The sequence below is a fragment of the Anthonomus grandis genome, chromosome 22 (genome assembly GCF_022605725.1).
Source record: "Anthonomus grandis grandis chromosome 22, icAntGran1.3, whole genome shotgun sequence".
In the NCBI taxonomy this organism is placed as follows: Eukaryota; Metazoa; Arthropoda; class Insecta; order Coleoptera; family Curculionidae; genus Anthonomus; species Anthonomus grandis.
The window spans coordinates 22,053,546-22,070,087 of NC_065567.1; the positions used below are offsets into that span (position 1 = coordinate 22,053,546).

The 16,542-nt window shown below is 28.9% G+C and overlaps 1 protein-coding gene across 1 annotated transcript in view; it reads left to right on the forward strand.

The window, feature by feature from the left end:
- Window positions 1-15,740, forward strand: part of LOC126748627 (apolipophorins) — a 159,640-nt gene extending 143,900 nt beyond the window's left edge. The window contains exons 56-57 of the mRNA XM_050457977.1: window positions 14,959-15,149; window positions 15,587-15,740. Coding sequence (XP_050313934.1) covers window positions 14,959-15,149; window positions 15,587-15,616 — 221 coding nt within the window. The 3' untranslated portion in view covers window positions 15,617-15,740. The remainder of the gene's footprint in view (window positions 1-14,958; window positions 15,150-15,586) is intronic.
- The last annotated feature ends 802 nt before the right edge of the window (window positions 15,741-16,542 follow it).

A 16,542-nucleotide genomic window follows, 5' to 3' on the forward strand; every position in this document is an offset into this window, starting at 1 on the left:
TCATTAAACTCATTGATATTCTTATTCGACACATCAGGAAAGTTTAAATTTTTCAAGTTGTTGATATACTATTATTTCACAATTTTTACATATTTTACAATTTTTTATCTGAAACTTTGTTGGGCGCCAAGATATATTTATTTTACCAGCCACTATAATGGACTCCTAAATTCTGTAATTTAATTTCCTAAATTTAGTTTAATTTTATTATTTTTTGTAAAGTTTCTGTTCAATTTATTTAAATTATTGTTTTTTTTTCCAAACAATTTTGGGATTTTTTTAACTTTTTAAAGCTTACTGCTAGGGTTTTTGGAACGACAACTTTTTTTAGGGGATTAACATTTTTTGGTTCAATTTCTTAAATTAATATTATTTTTATGGAATTCCGGTAGGTTCTTATATTTTCCGTTTTCATTCATGAATACTAACTTTTTTTCGTTACGCTCCAAGGGCTAAACCAATAATAGATTTGAACTGTCTTTAAAATAATGGACAAACCCGTTAATATCCAGACCCATATTTGGGTGTTAATATAAGGTGATTCATTGAACTCTTTAATATTCTTATTCAGACCGATCAGGAAAGTTTAAGTTTTTATCTTTGTTTTTTTGATTAGGATTTAATTTTAATTGTTTTTTTATTTATTTATTATATGATCGGATCCATTTTCCATTTTGGAATTTTTAAATGAAATTTTGTTGGGCGCCAAAATATATACTTCTTTTATCTGTCGCTTAAATTTAATTTATTGTTGTTAGTTCTTCTACTGTTCCGGTTCAGTTTATTCAACTTATTTATTTTTTTAAGGAATTTTGTTTTTTTTGCCTTTTGAGAGTTTCTTTTTTTTAAATGCTATTTTTGGTAGTATTTTGATTTTCTTTAAAATTCCAGGTAAATTTGATTTTTTGGTTCAATTTTTTAAATTATTTTTATTTTTAATTAATTTTTGGGATTTTGTTCTATTAATTTTCGTTTTCATTTAAGAATAGAGAGTTTTTATTTTATTTTTTTAACTAGACTTTAATTTTAATTGTTTATAAATTTGTTTTTAAGATGGCGTCTTTTTTTTATTTTAAAATTTTTGAACTAAAACTTTGTTGGGCGCCAAAATATACTTATTTTACCTGTCACTTTAATTCACGCTTCCACTTTGTAATTTAAATTAATCTTCTATAATCTAATTAGTTTATATACTGTTTTGATTTTATTTTGTAAATCATTGGTATTATTGAGAAATATTGGGATTTTTTGACTGTTGAGTTTGCTGCTAAATTTTTTGATTGTCACATTTATAATCAAAAATTACATTTTTGGTGCATTATTTTGATTTTTTGTGTAATTTCTTAGATTATTTAATATTTTTGAGGTTTTTTGTTTTTTTTTTCACTCTTGAGGGATTCTTGCTAGGTTTTTTGAATAACCAATTTTTAATCAAAAGGGATATTCTTAATGCAGTATTTTGATTTGTTTTTTAAATTTTTTGGAGAGTTTTGGTTTCAATTATTAGGTAATTTGGGTTTTTTTGAATTTTTGACAGTTTCTTGCCAGAATATTTGAATGACATATTTTTAATAAAAAATTACATTTCTGGTTCAGGTTTTTAATTTCTTGTGCATTTTTTAGAAAATATTAATCTTCATGGAATTTTCGGTATTTTTTCGATTTTTTTCAGCATGATCTTAGTCATAATTAAACTATGTTTAAATGAACTAGGAACATGAATTCTGTAATAAAAAATTGGGGCTATTGTGAAAAAACTGGAAATTATTTGCACATAATTTAGAGAACATCAACTTAAGGTAATGGAATAAAATAATAAATTAAATAACAAAGGCATTTGAACTTCATTTAAAGAAGTATTGTATTACCAAAGGTTTTGTTAAATCCATAATTTTTTTAATTTTGTTTGTCTAAAAAAACGCAACAATTATTTTATGGTAAGAACTTGTATAGCAATTTTTACTTTGAGATCAGAAAAACTTACTATAATATATATACCCTACCTATATAAATACTCTACCTATCAAACCAATACGACTGGTGTAATATAGGGAATTCAATATAAATTAACTGTAAACTCTTCTGCTTATTGAAATTAATTCAGAGTGACAAGGGAAGCGAATTTTCTAAAACAAAACTACTCGGTTTTAGCTGCAGCATACGATACAATAATTATTGTAAGGAATATATTAGAAATTCCTCAGCTATTTCATCCTTATACCTACTGCTGGAAAACAGGCATAAGTAATGAATTTCAATATAATTTATACAAAAGGGATGTACGTGAGGCATTCCGGTGAACAAAGACATTTTATTTACTTTAGGAAAAGTGAGTTTTTGAGACTCCTATATTAACTAAGCGAAGAAAATACCTGTAATATGCCTTATTTATAGCTTTATTTATTATAGCTTTAATAAAAAACAACCTGCTTTAATTAAAAATTACTTGTTGATAACACGACCATTTAAACCCGAAGTTACACCGAAACAATGAAATTAAGATACACGCTGGCTGATCATAGCTAAATTACTGTAACTGGCTGTTTACCTAAGCAAGACAACCAGCGAATCTAAGGTTATTGGTTGCTGGAGCGATGTAATTACTTCAAACACAAACCTGACTATGTGTTACACTGTTGATATATGACGCTATTGGACATTATTTGGTTTTACAGCCCAGGCGCTTCGGATTAGTAAAAGATAAATGAATTTCCGTTATTATTGATAGCTTTCATTAGACAGATTTAGAACTACATTTCTAAGCTATTATATCTCGTATAGTAATTAGCAATATTTAAGTAATGCTATACCAAAGAAATTCCATTCCATTGATGTGAGGATTTTTATATTAAAGACTGATTTTTTAAAATGTGTACTGCATATAGCATATACTTTTTTAGATCTTAGAGATTTTATGTCTAAAACCGGGTAAAATGTTTTTCTCTTACCCAATTTGGTTGGATTGAATTTATACCACATTTCATTGTTTTATTACGTCCTGAATCACCTTGAAATATTTTTTTCTTACGTAAATGTAGCCCTGCAGATTAAGAATACTATTTCAATGCAATTATTCATGATAAATGGACCTGATATTGGTTTTTTGAAATTTTACATTTCATTGTTTCATTACGTTTCGCCTTCGTGAAATGTTATTTTACTTACATAATTATTTTCTCTATAGACGATTAATGCTATTAGATTATGGATATAGGTTATTTAAAATTATGCCACATTTCATTGTTTCATTACACCTTGAATTGCCTTAAAACATAATAATTGTTTTCACTTAATTATGGTCTTTGTAGACCAACAATATAAGCCTATAAAAAATTGATTTTTTGAAATTCCACCATATTTCATTGTTTGCATTTTGAGTTGCCCTAAAATATAATTATTTTCACTTAATTATGGTCTTTATAGACCAGCAATATAAACCTGTAACAGGTAGATTTTTAGAAAATCTGCTATATTTCATTGCTTCATTACATTATGAATTGCTTTAAAACATAATTATTGTCACGTAATTATGGTCTTTATAGACCAGCAATATAAACCTGTAACAGGTAGATTTTTAGAAATTCTGCCATATTTCATTGCTTCACTACATCTTGAATTGCCTTAAAATATAATTGTTTTCATTTAATTATGTCTTTATAGACCAGCAATATGAACCTGGAACAGGTAGATTTTTAGAAATTCTGCCATATTTCATTTCTTCATTACATCTTGAATTGCCTTAAAATATAATAGTTTTCATTTAACTATGGTTTCTACAGACCAGCAATATGAACCTGTAGAAGGTTTTGTTTTAATTTAATTATCCTCTTTATAGACCTGCAATATAAACCTGTAAAAGGTAGATTTTATGAAATTCTATCATATTTCATTGCTTTATTACGTCTTGACTGGCATTGAAATATAATTTTTCTAATCCAACTTTAAAAGTATTTATTCGACTAAGAATTCTGTTGATCTAACCAACAGTTTGAAAAATCTTATTATCCCTCATCAATCTAAACTTATTTCCTTAGATGTAAAAAATCTTTTTCCCAGCATCCCTCCCAAAGTTGTTTGTTTAAAGTTAGTGAGAACTCTCCTATTAAAAACATCTCTTAGTCGTATAGTCATTGAGGGTCTTTTAGACTTACTCGATATAGTGATCAACCAAAATTTTTTCCAGTTTAACAATAAAATTTTCAGGCAGGTCTCAGGTTTGGCTATGGGTTCTTGTCTTTCCCCTCTGCTAAGCGAGATTTTCATGAGTCATCTAGGAAGAGAAATAGTTGAGGGTAGGTTTAGAGATTGCCTCAGGATATATAAGAGGTATGTGGGTGACATTTTTATAATCTGGAATGGCAGGGAGGAAGACCTACCAAATTTTCTTAGTTTCGTAAATTCCTTACACCCTAACATTTCATTCACAATCGAAGAAGAAAAAGATGGTTGTTTGTCTTTTCTTGACCTTCTAGTTAAGAAATGCAACAATAAACTTATTTTTAAAATATATCGTAAGTCCACTACTACCGATAATGTAATTCTCTTCAAATTCTCCCGACTCATATAAATTTGCCTCCTTTAATTCATTTTTCTATAGATTGTTTAATATCCCCTTGTCAAAAGAAGCTTTCGCTAAAGAATTGAATATTATAAAACATATTGCTCTCAACAACGAATTTCCCCTTCATTTAATAGACAAAATTTATTACAAATTTTTAAATAAATATAAATTGACCTACAATATTGTTCATAATAACGACTCAATAAGTTCCTTTAGCTCCTTGACCTTTTTTGGTTCTATGTCCGTAAATTTAGTAAGACTCTTTAAATCCCTAAATGTAAAAATCGCGTTTAAGACAGTCATTAATTTAAAGAACCAATTGGTCAGTAGAGTGGACAAGGCAGGCATCCATCATGTGTTGTTCTTTGTTTTTCGTCAATTTTATAATTTTTCTTACATAATGATTTTCTTCATAAATGATGAATACACTTACCGTTAATTGAATATTAAAAAAAAATTAATATTAAATATAAATTATTAAATATTCAATCAACGCCAGTGCATTGCAATCGTCCATGGTATACGTATGATCCTGAGATGTTATGTAAACAATTGTGAAAAAAGTAGGTTATTTCAAATTTTACCACATTTTATTGTTTCATTACATCTTAAATTGCCTTATAATATAATTGTTTTTATTTAATTATGTCTCTATAGGCCAGGAATATGAACTTGTAAAAGGTACTTTTTTTTAATCACATTTCATTGCTTCTTTACGTCTCGATTCGCCTTGAAATGTTATTCGTGTTATATAATAATTTTCTGTATATACCAATAGTGGCATTGCATTGTGATCTAAATTTTGATGTAAAAAACTGTTGAGAAGTAGGTTTTTTGGAGTTCAATTACATTTTATTGTTTCATTATATCTTGAATACACCTACATTTTTACAAAAAATATCATAAATATATTTTTTTTAAAACGTAATAATATAATATTAAAGAATAAATAAAAATTACTATAAATTTTTCATACAAGCGACAACGTCCCAACTATAAAAATAGTTTAGATTGATAAAGCAAAGCCTGCTTACATAATAATGAAATTAAAAAAAAAACATATACCATCAATCACATTGCATAATTTTATATACCTTACTAATATTAGGCGAAAAAAGGAAGAAACTGTACAAAAATATTTATATAGCATTTTAATCAATAATAAAACACAATGCACATAATGCACAATACATATTATAATTTTTTTCTAAATTCGACTATTGACTTAACCGTAAGTCAGAAAATGTATGCAAAAAAAATAAGATTTTTTCTACAATTAACTTCTGGGTGCGAAGCGGTATAACCAACGAGAACAAAGTTAGAGAGCGCCAAGTTACCAAGAAATAGGTAAAATTTCAAACAAATAGATGCCAAGGAAATACTTTAAAATTAAACTTAAAAAGTAACTAAAAACTATATATTTGATAACGACCTTTAACTTTGTTCTCGTTGGTTTATATATTCAATCCCACATAAATTATTGTTTAAAATTTAATCAGCTTCGCTTAGTTTTATGAATTTTTCTATACTTGTGACTTGATTTTCGATTGAAAGAAAAGGACATAGACAGCCCCATCATGGCGTAATTTTTTTTTAATTCATAAAAATTTATGGGAATGATAAAATAAAGCATCGATTTGCTCCATATGAAAATATTTTATAATACTTATTAAACTTCTGCGCTGACGATGAATAAGCTTCTATTACCTGTCACCCATTATTTATTTATGGAGAATAAATGAATTTAAATTTCATTAGGTATAAAATATTTTAAGCGATAAAATTGGCGTTTCTCTATTAAGCCCTGACAATATTTTATTCATTTATTGACTGTCGATTCGCACAAAATAGCCCGTGAAATGTTTTTTTAGCAACGCTAAGCAACCGCTTTAATCCACCCTATAACTTAATATTAAGACAACATTACCTGACACCCTTAATATATTGCCTATTGAACAATACCATCCCTCACAGTTATTACTACACCATTTACAAAGCTATTTTGAGAATTTGAGACTTGCCCTAATGAAATAGCGGACCGCAGCAGCGTCCAGTACGATCTATTTGTAAGTTGTCATTGTTATGGGTTTAGACTAGTTAATAACATGCTTCATGATTATTTAAAGCAAATTTAACTCCACTCAAGGGAAATTAGTCAGCTAGGTGGGCAACACGTTGCCGCAATTGCCAGATTAAACGTCCGTACTATTACCGAAATTAGATCGTGATTCTGAGTTTTTTGATTATGATTTTTTTTTGTCAATTTCTACTTTAAAACCCATAAAATTATATGCATGTATTTATGCAAGAAAAATAAAGAGCATTTTTTATTTCAATATTGAAGCATTGTATCTCTAGAATCCTTGGTCGGTCTTGGCTGACTGTGATTATTCTTTATCCTTTTCTATCTTGCATCAATTCAGGATCGTATTCTATTCCCATTGCTCTTAGGTCTGCAACGAGAGTTTCACATAAGAGTCTAATTATCAGTGTACATGTTGAGGGATCTCAACATACCTGATCCTAAACAAGATCAAGTTCTCTTTTAGTATCATTTGAGAAATCTGGTCCTAGTATAAGACCTAAGAATATTGCTCAACTTGTAAACCCTATACAAGGTAAAATAAATTTCAAATATTTCTAAAATTTACGTATAAACTTTGTAGAAGAATGGCTCGAGAATCATTTACCAAACTTTCTAATATTCTAAATTGATAAAGTTGAAGTATAAATTCCAATCTTTAACTCTGCCTGGAAAAAGTCAGAAATTACTTGAAATTCATGTAAGACTAACATTAATTAATTATGCTAAGCAGTTGAGGTAATTCATTTTAATGAATAAATAATTGTTTTTTCACTTCCAGGCAGTTGAAACATTTTGTATTTAATTAGAGTCAGTTGGTTATAAACAAGTTTAAATTTAATGTCTCAACTCCCTAGAAGAATCCAGAAACGACTTTTAACTACCTAAAAGAAAACAATAATTATTTAAATTATTAGCGAGGCATCAACTGCCTGGAAGAAATAATTAATATTTTTATTTTCTTCCAGGCAATTGTCGCTATTTTAATTTTATTAGAGTCACTTGGTCAAGTCCTTAACAAGTTTTAGTATCAACTGCCTGGACGAATTCAGAAACGAATTTAACTACTTAAAAGAAAAACGTTAATTATTCGCATTAATAATAAGGCATCAATTGCCTAGAAAAAATAATTAATATTTTTTAATAAGTTTTTTTTACATTTTCATCTTATTAAAGTCACTTGCTTATTACCAAGTTTTAATTTAATGTATCAACTGCCTAGAAGAATTTAGAAACGACTTTTAACTACCTGAAAGAAAATATTAATTAGTTTAATTATTAACGAGCTCACTTAGTCATTAAGATGTCAAGTTATAATGTAATATCTTAACTGCCTAGATGAATTCAGAAACGACTTTTAACTATTTGAAAAAAAAACATTAATTATTCTAATTATTAAGGAGGCTTCAATTGCCTGGAAGAAATAATTAAGATTTTTATTTTCTTCTAGGCATTTGAAGTCATTTTAATCTTATTAGAGTCACTTAGTCATTAATATTTTAAGTTTTAATTTCATATCTCAACTGTCTGGATGAATTCGGAAACGACTTTTACTACTTTAAAAAAAAATCATTATTTTAATTATTAATGAAGCCTCAAGGAATTGCCTGGAAGAAATAATATTTTTATTTTCTCCGAGACACTTAAAGCCATTTTCAAGTCAAGTCTCAATTTAATGTCTCAACTGCCTGGACGAGTTCAAAAACGACCTTAACTTCTTGCAAGAAAAACTTTAATAGAGATGTTTTTCACATTATTGTAATATCTGTTTTTTTGTCTTGTTTTTATTATAAGTGTGTGTCCAACGTTGGTTATACTATGCACCGGGGGTCCCAAAATGCTTGCCACAACATATAACTTCGCCATTTTTAAAGATAGCAAAAATTTTCAAAATGATTTTTTTATGGGAGACAATGCTCTTTTCAAAAATGTTTTCAAAACAACCTCTGACTAATTCATTCCCGAGAAAGCACATGTAAATTCATGTAAGACTAACATTAATTAATTATGCTAAGCAGTTGAGGTAATTAATTTTAATGAATAAATAATTGTTTTTTAACTTCCAGGCAGTTGAAACATTTTGTATTTAATTAGAGTCAGTTGGTTATAAACAAGTTTAAATTTAATGTCTCAACTCCCTAGAAGAATCCAGAAACGACTTTTAACTACCTAAAAGAAAACAATAATTATTTTAATTATTAGCGAGGCATCAACTGCCTGGAAGAAATAATTAATATTTTTATTTTCGCATGCACTTGTTGCCCCTCGGGCGCGTTAGGTCTTCCCTGAAAGTATGTCCAACTATTAATAACAAAAAAAAAACAGAGAGTGAGTCTAAAGGAAACACAATCGAAGGTTCCAGATTGTCTTAATTCTACTCAATTAAATACAAATGCAGATATAAACCAACAATTTTACATAATTATCTACACGTAGTTTAGATTTGGCTAATGTTGACAATGCTGGCAGTTATCTTTCTTGTGATAAAAATTAATTCCAAACTTCTATAAGATGCACATGTTGATTGCATATACCCTGGAATGAATGAAAGTCTTTCCTAAAGTTGCCCTGTCTGCTTACTTTGCATCTGATATAGGATTCTAGTTTGGAGGCGTGCAACTAATGTAGGCCATATTTTCTTTCTTCAGAAAAAGGACTTCAAGATTCTTCAAAATTTGAACTATAAGGCGAAGTGTAAAATACATTGCTTAAGGCTCAATAAGTGTACAAGTTTTTTTAGTATTGATAAATATAGCAACAATAATTTTACTGACCTTACAAACTATGCACATTAGAGTTAAGTTTGTGTATGTGTGTCTGTGATTTTGGCCAATATTGTATATTAAATGACTTGTGTAAGCCTACTATTAACATTAATAAAGCTAAACTCTTTGTCTTTGTTAGCAGGTGTAATAGCAGAATCTAATTTTTTTCAGCAATTTCTAATATTGCTATTATCTCATTGTTAGTAGATAATTACAAGTTCTTATGCACTTTTTTAATTTAAGCAGCGAGATAGTACAAGAAATATTTCGACTCATATGCAATGGAAAATTTCCACAATGGTTAGAAATTTTAGTTCACTTCATAGGTTGAAATTCAGAGCAAATAATCCAAATTATTTAAAAAAACTGTATTTTTCTCACTATATTACCATACTTTATTACCATTGTCCATGAAAATTTACATTTATAAAATTCGTATTTCTTCATAAAAAAAATGGTTCTGAAAATACCATGCTACTAAGTGTAACTTTTCACTCACCATCCAATAAAAAAAATATTTTATTTTCCTAACATTTTTATTGATTAAATATCCAGTAAAATCAATATTGAACCTCATACAAGCGGATTTTTTACTTTGTCCAGCAGCCATATTAATATTTCCCCACAATTCCGGAATTTAGGAAGTTGCTTCGACCGCATTTACATTTGCAACTTTAAGTCGAACAGATAGTGTTCCAGACTATTATTCATCCATCTAAAACTAAATGTTTAAAGTTGTCAGGGAGTACAAATCTGTTTGGAACAACGGCGAGTTTCATTTAGCGAACGCGCTAACTTTTTAGGCCTTAATTGAATTTTGCAAAGTATCCAGCTATGAACCGTAACGTCGTTCTACGATGACTGATGTAGGACGTTTATAATTTTTGAAGACCGTGGTGTATGAAGGGTAGTTTTCACTTTAACGGTTAAATCTTGTGTATAATTTATTACCGTAATATTTTTTTTGATATTAGAAAAAATGTATGTTAAAGTTTTTAGATACTAAGTAAACATTTTATAAAATAAAATACAGTCGTCTTTATACTATTTTTATTCTTATTGTTTTAGTGTGGACTCTATTGCTATGTGTGAATTAGGTGTCCAAAAAGATTTCCAAACATTCCTATATTTCATTTTAAAACATTCATATTTAACTACAGAACAAAAAAATAAAGTCCTCTATCAAAAATGAAAGACGTGTCTTCATTTTTACATGTGCACTGTCTTTCAATGTGTGTCATATGTTATACGTGACCGCGTTGCCACTTGTTATGGTCCATTCACGTTACCACATTTATTATTTGTCCACTTATATCATAATTATTTACTTAGAAAGACATGACCGTAGTAAGATTTTTTTTTGCAAAAAAACAAACTGTGTACGATTCTATTAAAAAAATTATTGGTAATGATCGTAATTAAACGATATTCCTTCTATAAAGATCATGGTTTCATAAAAAAGTAGCATTTTATTTATTTATTTATTTAAGTACAAGGCTCTCCTACAGATAGACTAAGCAATCCAATAACAGGAAAGTACAAAGTATCTTATAAATTTAAATACAAGTAAGCGCTTTGCCAAACATTACATTTTCACCAAACCTAACAAATACACCAAGCAATATAAACCTATCTAACTTATTTAATAGTATCTCTTATAAACAATAAAGAAGCATGAATAATGACAATAGGGAAAAAAGGACAATATTTATCGTTCTTTGCGAAATTAGGTACAATTTTTTAAGTATCGCTTAAATGAAGCCATACTGGAGAAAAATATATCATTATTCAAATTAGTTTCTTGAAAATTATTAAAACTACAGGCGCATCTGAACAATGGAGACAAATCTTGAGATGCTAAAGGATTATCGAACGATCGATCTATTACGCAAAATATAAGGATAAACGTTGATATGAAAATTTTCCAGACAGAAAGGGCAGTCTATTAAATTATTAATAATTTTATAAATCAACATTTAATCAAAATTGTTTGTATGCTCTAAGGGCTTCATACCACAAAATATTAAGATATCATAGTAAGTAAAAAAATTTCTTTGTCTATTAAATTTACTATATTTACAAACTTGCGTTGAACTATTTCAATTTGGTCAATATATTTGTGATACATCGGATTCCAAGACACTGTCGCATATTCTATAGTAGGTTTAACGAATGCATTATATAATAATATTAAAGATGGTTGATTACTAAAACTCTTTGTAATTCGAGATATAAAACCGAGATTTTTTAGAGCTTTCTGAATAATGTTTTCTATATGAACGTCGAAGAGCAGCCTGGAATCCAACGTCACACCTTAATCCTTAATAAACTCTACCTACTTCAAGATAGTGCCCCCGAGATAGACATTACATTTGTTTTGTGTCTGAGATGGTTTTCTGCTAAAAAGTATAGAATGACATTTTTCTGGATTAATAAATAATTTATTTAAGGTACAGTACCTTTCAAAATTTGCAAGATCAGATGGCAGGGCACGAAAATCTGATACCTTCTTAATTGTTGTAAAGATTTTTAGATCATTTGCATATGCAAGATATCTACAGGTAGAGAAACATTGACCAATGTCATTTAAAAAAATTGAGAACAAAATCGGTCCCAAATGAGAAACCTGCGGTACTCCTGAAGTTACGGTTGTACAAGAAGACTTTACTCCATTTATGACAACGTACTGAGAGCGATTTGTTAGATAACTTTTAATAAGCTTGAGTAGGGCCCCATGCACACCGAAATTCTCCAACTTCACGGAAAGTGTAGGATGATGTACCTTATCAAAAGCCTTGGAAAAGTCGGTGTACACAGCACAAGTTTCCAGACCACTATCCATACTTTCGTTTATACTCTGAATAAATGGTATTAAGTTGGTTATTACCGATCTTTTTTGGAAAAAGCCGTGTTAGTTAACATCAATAGCTTCTTTGACCTTAAAGAATAATTGTTTTAACAGCAAAGATTCAAAAAGTTTACCAAAGTGAGTAAGTAGGGAAATAGGTCTGTAATTCCGTACATAAGTTTTTTCTCCAGATTTAAATACTGGCACAATTTGAGCTGTTTTCCAATGAGGAAAAATGCCGCTGGATAAATATTGATTATACAAAATATGCAAAGGCTCGCACAAGCTAGGACAAGACTTCAAAAAAAATGAAGGAAAACCGTCTGAGCCAGGTCCCTTTTTAGGATCCATAGATATAAGTGCGGATTTAATAAAATTTATATCAATATTGTACTACAAAACATTCTTGACATTGACTAGGCTCAATTAAAGTTGGTGTATCAGAAGGTTCATATACTCCACTAAAATACTTAGAAAAGAGTTTACTAATGTCAACACAATATGAAGCTTCCTGATCATTCAATTTCATTTTTATTGGTAAGCTTTTAGTGTTTTTCTTGTTGTGAAAAAATGACCAGAAATATTTAACGTCTTCGACAATGTTTATTTCTGTTTTATAAATATAATCTTTGTAATCATTGCATATATTAATCTTTACTGTTTTGCGTAAATTTGAAAAGTTGTCGTGATCAGATTGTCTTCGGTACAGTTTCCACATTTTATGTGCCTTTAACTTATTTTTAATTAGACTGATTGTGTTTAGAAAACCATAGATGGTATTGTCCCTTATTGATCTTAATTCTAGGGATGTGGTTAATAACAATGTTATCTAAAACTGTATAAAAACATGGAATGTTAATATTTACATCTTTAGATGAAAATAGTTTGTTCCAATGAGTAGAAATAATAATTTCATTGATAGTGTCGTAATTGGCATTATTAAATTTTAACTTGGTATATGAATAACTAATAATGTTTTTCTCCGATATTAAATTAACATTTATATCCAAAGTCATGTGATGGCTATCTTCAGGCACAAATGGATCCATACTTTTGTTTACAGAAACTTTTGTAGAATTAGAAATAATAAGATCCAAAATTTTATCACGAGCATTAAAGACGTGATTCAATTGCTTTAGATTATTAAAGTAAAAAGCATCAGAAAATGCTTTGCTGCAAGGATCAGTGGCGTTGATAGGCAATAAATCCTTAACATTCGGTTTTTGTGACCATATTAAATTAGGTAGATTAAAGTCACCCATTATTAAAAAATAACTATTATTATTAGTGCCTATAATATTTTCTAGTTTAGATAGTTTATTTTAAGGCGTTTCAGGATGAAATCAATAAATAACTAGTTTTTTTATGCCTAAATAGTGGTGTTTCCAAAATAGTGAACCAATTTATCGGAATTGGAATATATTTTTTTTCGCCAAACCAATGAGTTTAATTAAAAAAAAACGCTTAAAAGCGCTTACTTGGCCATCCCTTTTTAATATTAAAAAACAAAAAAATAAGCAAACGAAAAAACAAAATGAACATCGCCTCGAATTCAACGGTCACTTGCCTAACGTCAAACACCAGGATTGACCAGCAAGAGTATAGCGAAACGTCAAAGAAGATTTTATAGTTAGACGCGAATTCTGAATGGCAGATGGTGATCCTTTGGGTGACATTTTTAAGAAACTAAAACACGCTTAAATACGGTAAGCGAAGAAGTAAAATGCTTCACAATAAAACATAACCTCTAATTTAACTGTCCTCTATCACTTTACCCAACGTCAAACATTGGTACTGCCTGCCACAGAACACAAATATACAGTGCTTTCATTTAAAAACGATCCACCCTTAATAACTTTCTTAAAAAAAAAAAAAAAAAAAAAAAAAAAAAACTATTTGCTTTCGCTAACTATTTGCTTACACATTTACCGATTTAATTTTTTTTGGTACCGTTGAATAGAGAATTTTACGCTGCTTACTATGATGTATCACACGATGGGGGTTCCCATTTGACATATTAAAGTAAGGTTAGCTGGAGGTGAGGAGGTGATTGACAGAACATCAGTAAATGCATAATTAAACGTCCCCCTTTATATCTAATTTGACGTGTTTTTTTTTTTTTTTGTAAGAAAGTTATTAAGGGTGGATCGTTTTGTAATGAAAGCACTGTATAAGAATTTAGCATTTGAAGATTGCTGTACAGTAAGTGAAAAATTCAGATATTATGTGGAAATTGTTCAGAAAGGTACTGAAATTTTTCCAAATACCAATTAGTTGTATATATATTTTTTTTAAAGAAATATTTGTAAAAAATTTCAATTGATATTTAAATTTTAATTTTTTTTTGTTGGCGAAGAAATTTTTTATGAACACGGTTAGCTTTTGAACCCCTGGTAGAGTGGGACTGAGACTTGCAGTCCTATTTTCTACAACACGGTCTGCATAACGTGTGTAGAAAGCATCTCATACTAAAATGTTGCAAAATTTAATATTTAAATAAAAAAAACAACAACAAGTGCGTCCATTGCCAGGAATTGAACCTCAACCTAAAAATATTCGTTTACTGCAATTTATTGGCAAAACCACAGTACAGATTGCTGCCTTTAAATTGCTTTTACAGAAAATTCCAGCTTAATGAAACTATACGTTGTAATTAGGCACATTCATAACTAAATATTAATTATATTTTTTTTAATTCCAGGTACAATTTTCAGTGCAAAACAGCTTGAAATCCAGAAAAACGCGAAAAAATTCGCCACAGTTTTTGGAAAAAGGGTGGCATATAGTGCTGCTCCAAGAGATTGTACTGAATGCGAGTGTACTTCATTTACAAATGGCTTATCTCGAATGGAATGTGCTCCATGCACTTATCCCAGGTCGAATATTGAACACGTAAGTAGTTAATTATCTATACAAAAATAGCCGCGAAAAAAAATTTTAAGCCAATAACTTAAGCGTGCTGGAATAATATTAAGATAATAAATGAACATCGTTCACGGTTTCACATCCCCTTGCTGGTTTATAAAGAAGAGTAAACAGCCCTAAAATTAGAGCAAGTTAAGACAATACAATTTTCTTATTATATAATTTAACCCTTAAGGAAGAGGGGAGAAGCTTAAGCCAATAGCATATCTTAATATTGCTAACGCACGTACTTGGAGCAATTTAAGAACATCCCTCTTTATTGGAATTTCTGAGATCCTCGGAGTTTTGGGGACAAATAATGAAGAAAGTTTGCTATATTTATTTTAATTGGCTTAATAAATAACATTAAGAAAGATAATAGAGTTTGATCTAATATACCTTAATATGTGTTTTTTTTCTTTCAGAATTTCTTTGAAGAAGATGAAATCTTTTAATGACGCGCCACGTATAACTTATATTTTAGTTTTAATTGACTTTATATAAAAATGTAACTTAAAAATTTATTGTACGGACATATTTCTAGGCATTTTCATTAAAAAATTATGAGATATTAATAAATCATTGTTTTTTTTTCTACTTCGATTTTACTTGATCTATTAACTTGGTTTTTTTTGATGATTGAAAGGTACCTACACTAAATATGTGTCATTGGTAAGTAAAGTCTGAATAGACAATTGGGAATATGTAATTTGCTTTAATTTATAATGAAATATATTGCTTCGAGTTATGTGACCTTATCGAAACTTGACTCGAGAAAAAACATTATTACCAAAGAGTAATAAATTTGATATGTAAGAAATAAAAAAGATTTCTCTCAGTTTAGAGTATTTTAAAGTTAGTCGATCTCCTGAAATTGTGTAAATCATGCTAGAATGAAAAAAGCGACTAAAAAAGAAGAGTTTTTGTAAATATATACATTTACGAAATTTGATAAGAAGAAATCAGGAACGCAGCATATCATTAGTTAATAATGACGATTTGTTAAGGCTAAAAACCTCTACAACTCTTCTACAAAGCCTTCGTTTGTAGAAGTTTAAAACCTCTATAAATTGAAATATGTATTATTCTTAGACTTTTCTACAAATTTTCATTAAATTTTATGAAAGTTTTAACAGTTAGCAGAGGCTTTCTAGTTTTAACAATAAACTTTTCAATAATGTATTACAAAAAGCGTTTCGTTTGTAGAAGTTTATAACTTCCATAAATCAAGTTAGTCTTTTATTGTTAATATCTGGACATAAAAATATTAAAATCCCTTAGGAAATTTAGGCGATACAGGCATTATAACGATTAAATAACAACGAACGCGCACTACTGCGTTCTTGATATAGTTGCTGTCAAACCGATCGAATGTTAGCTT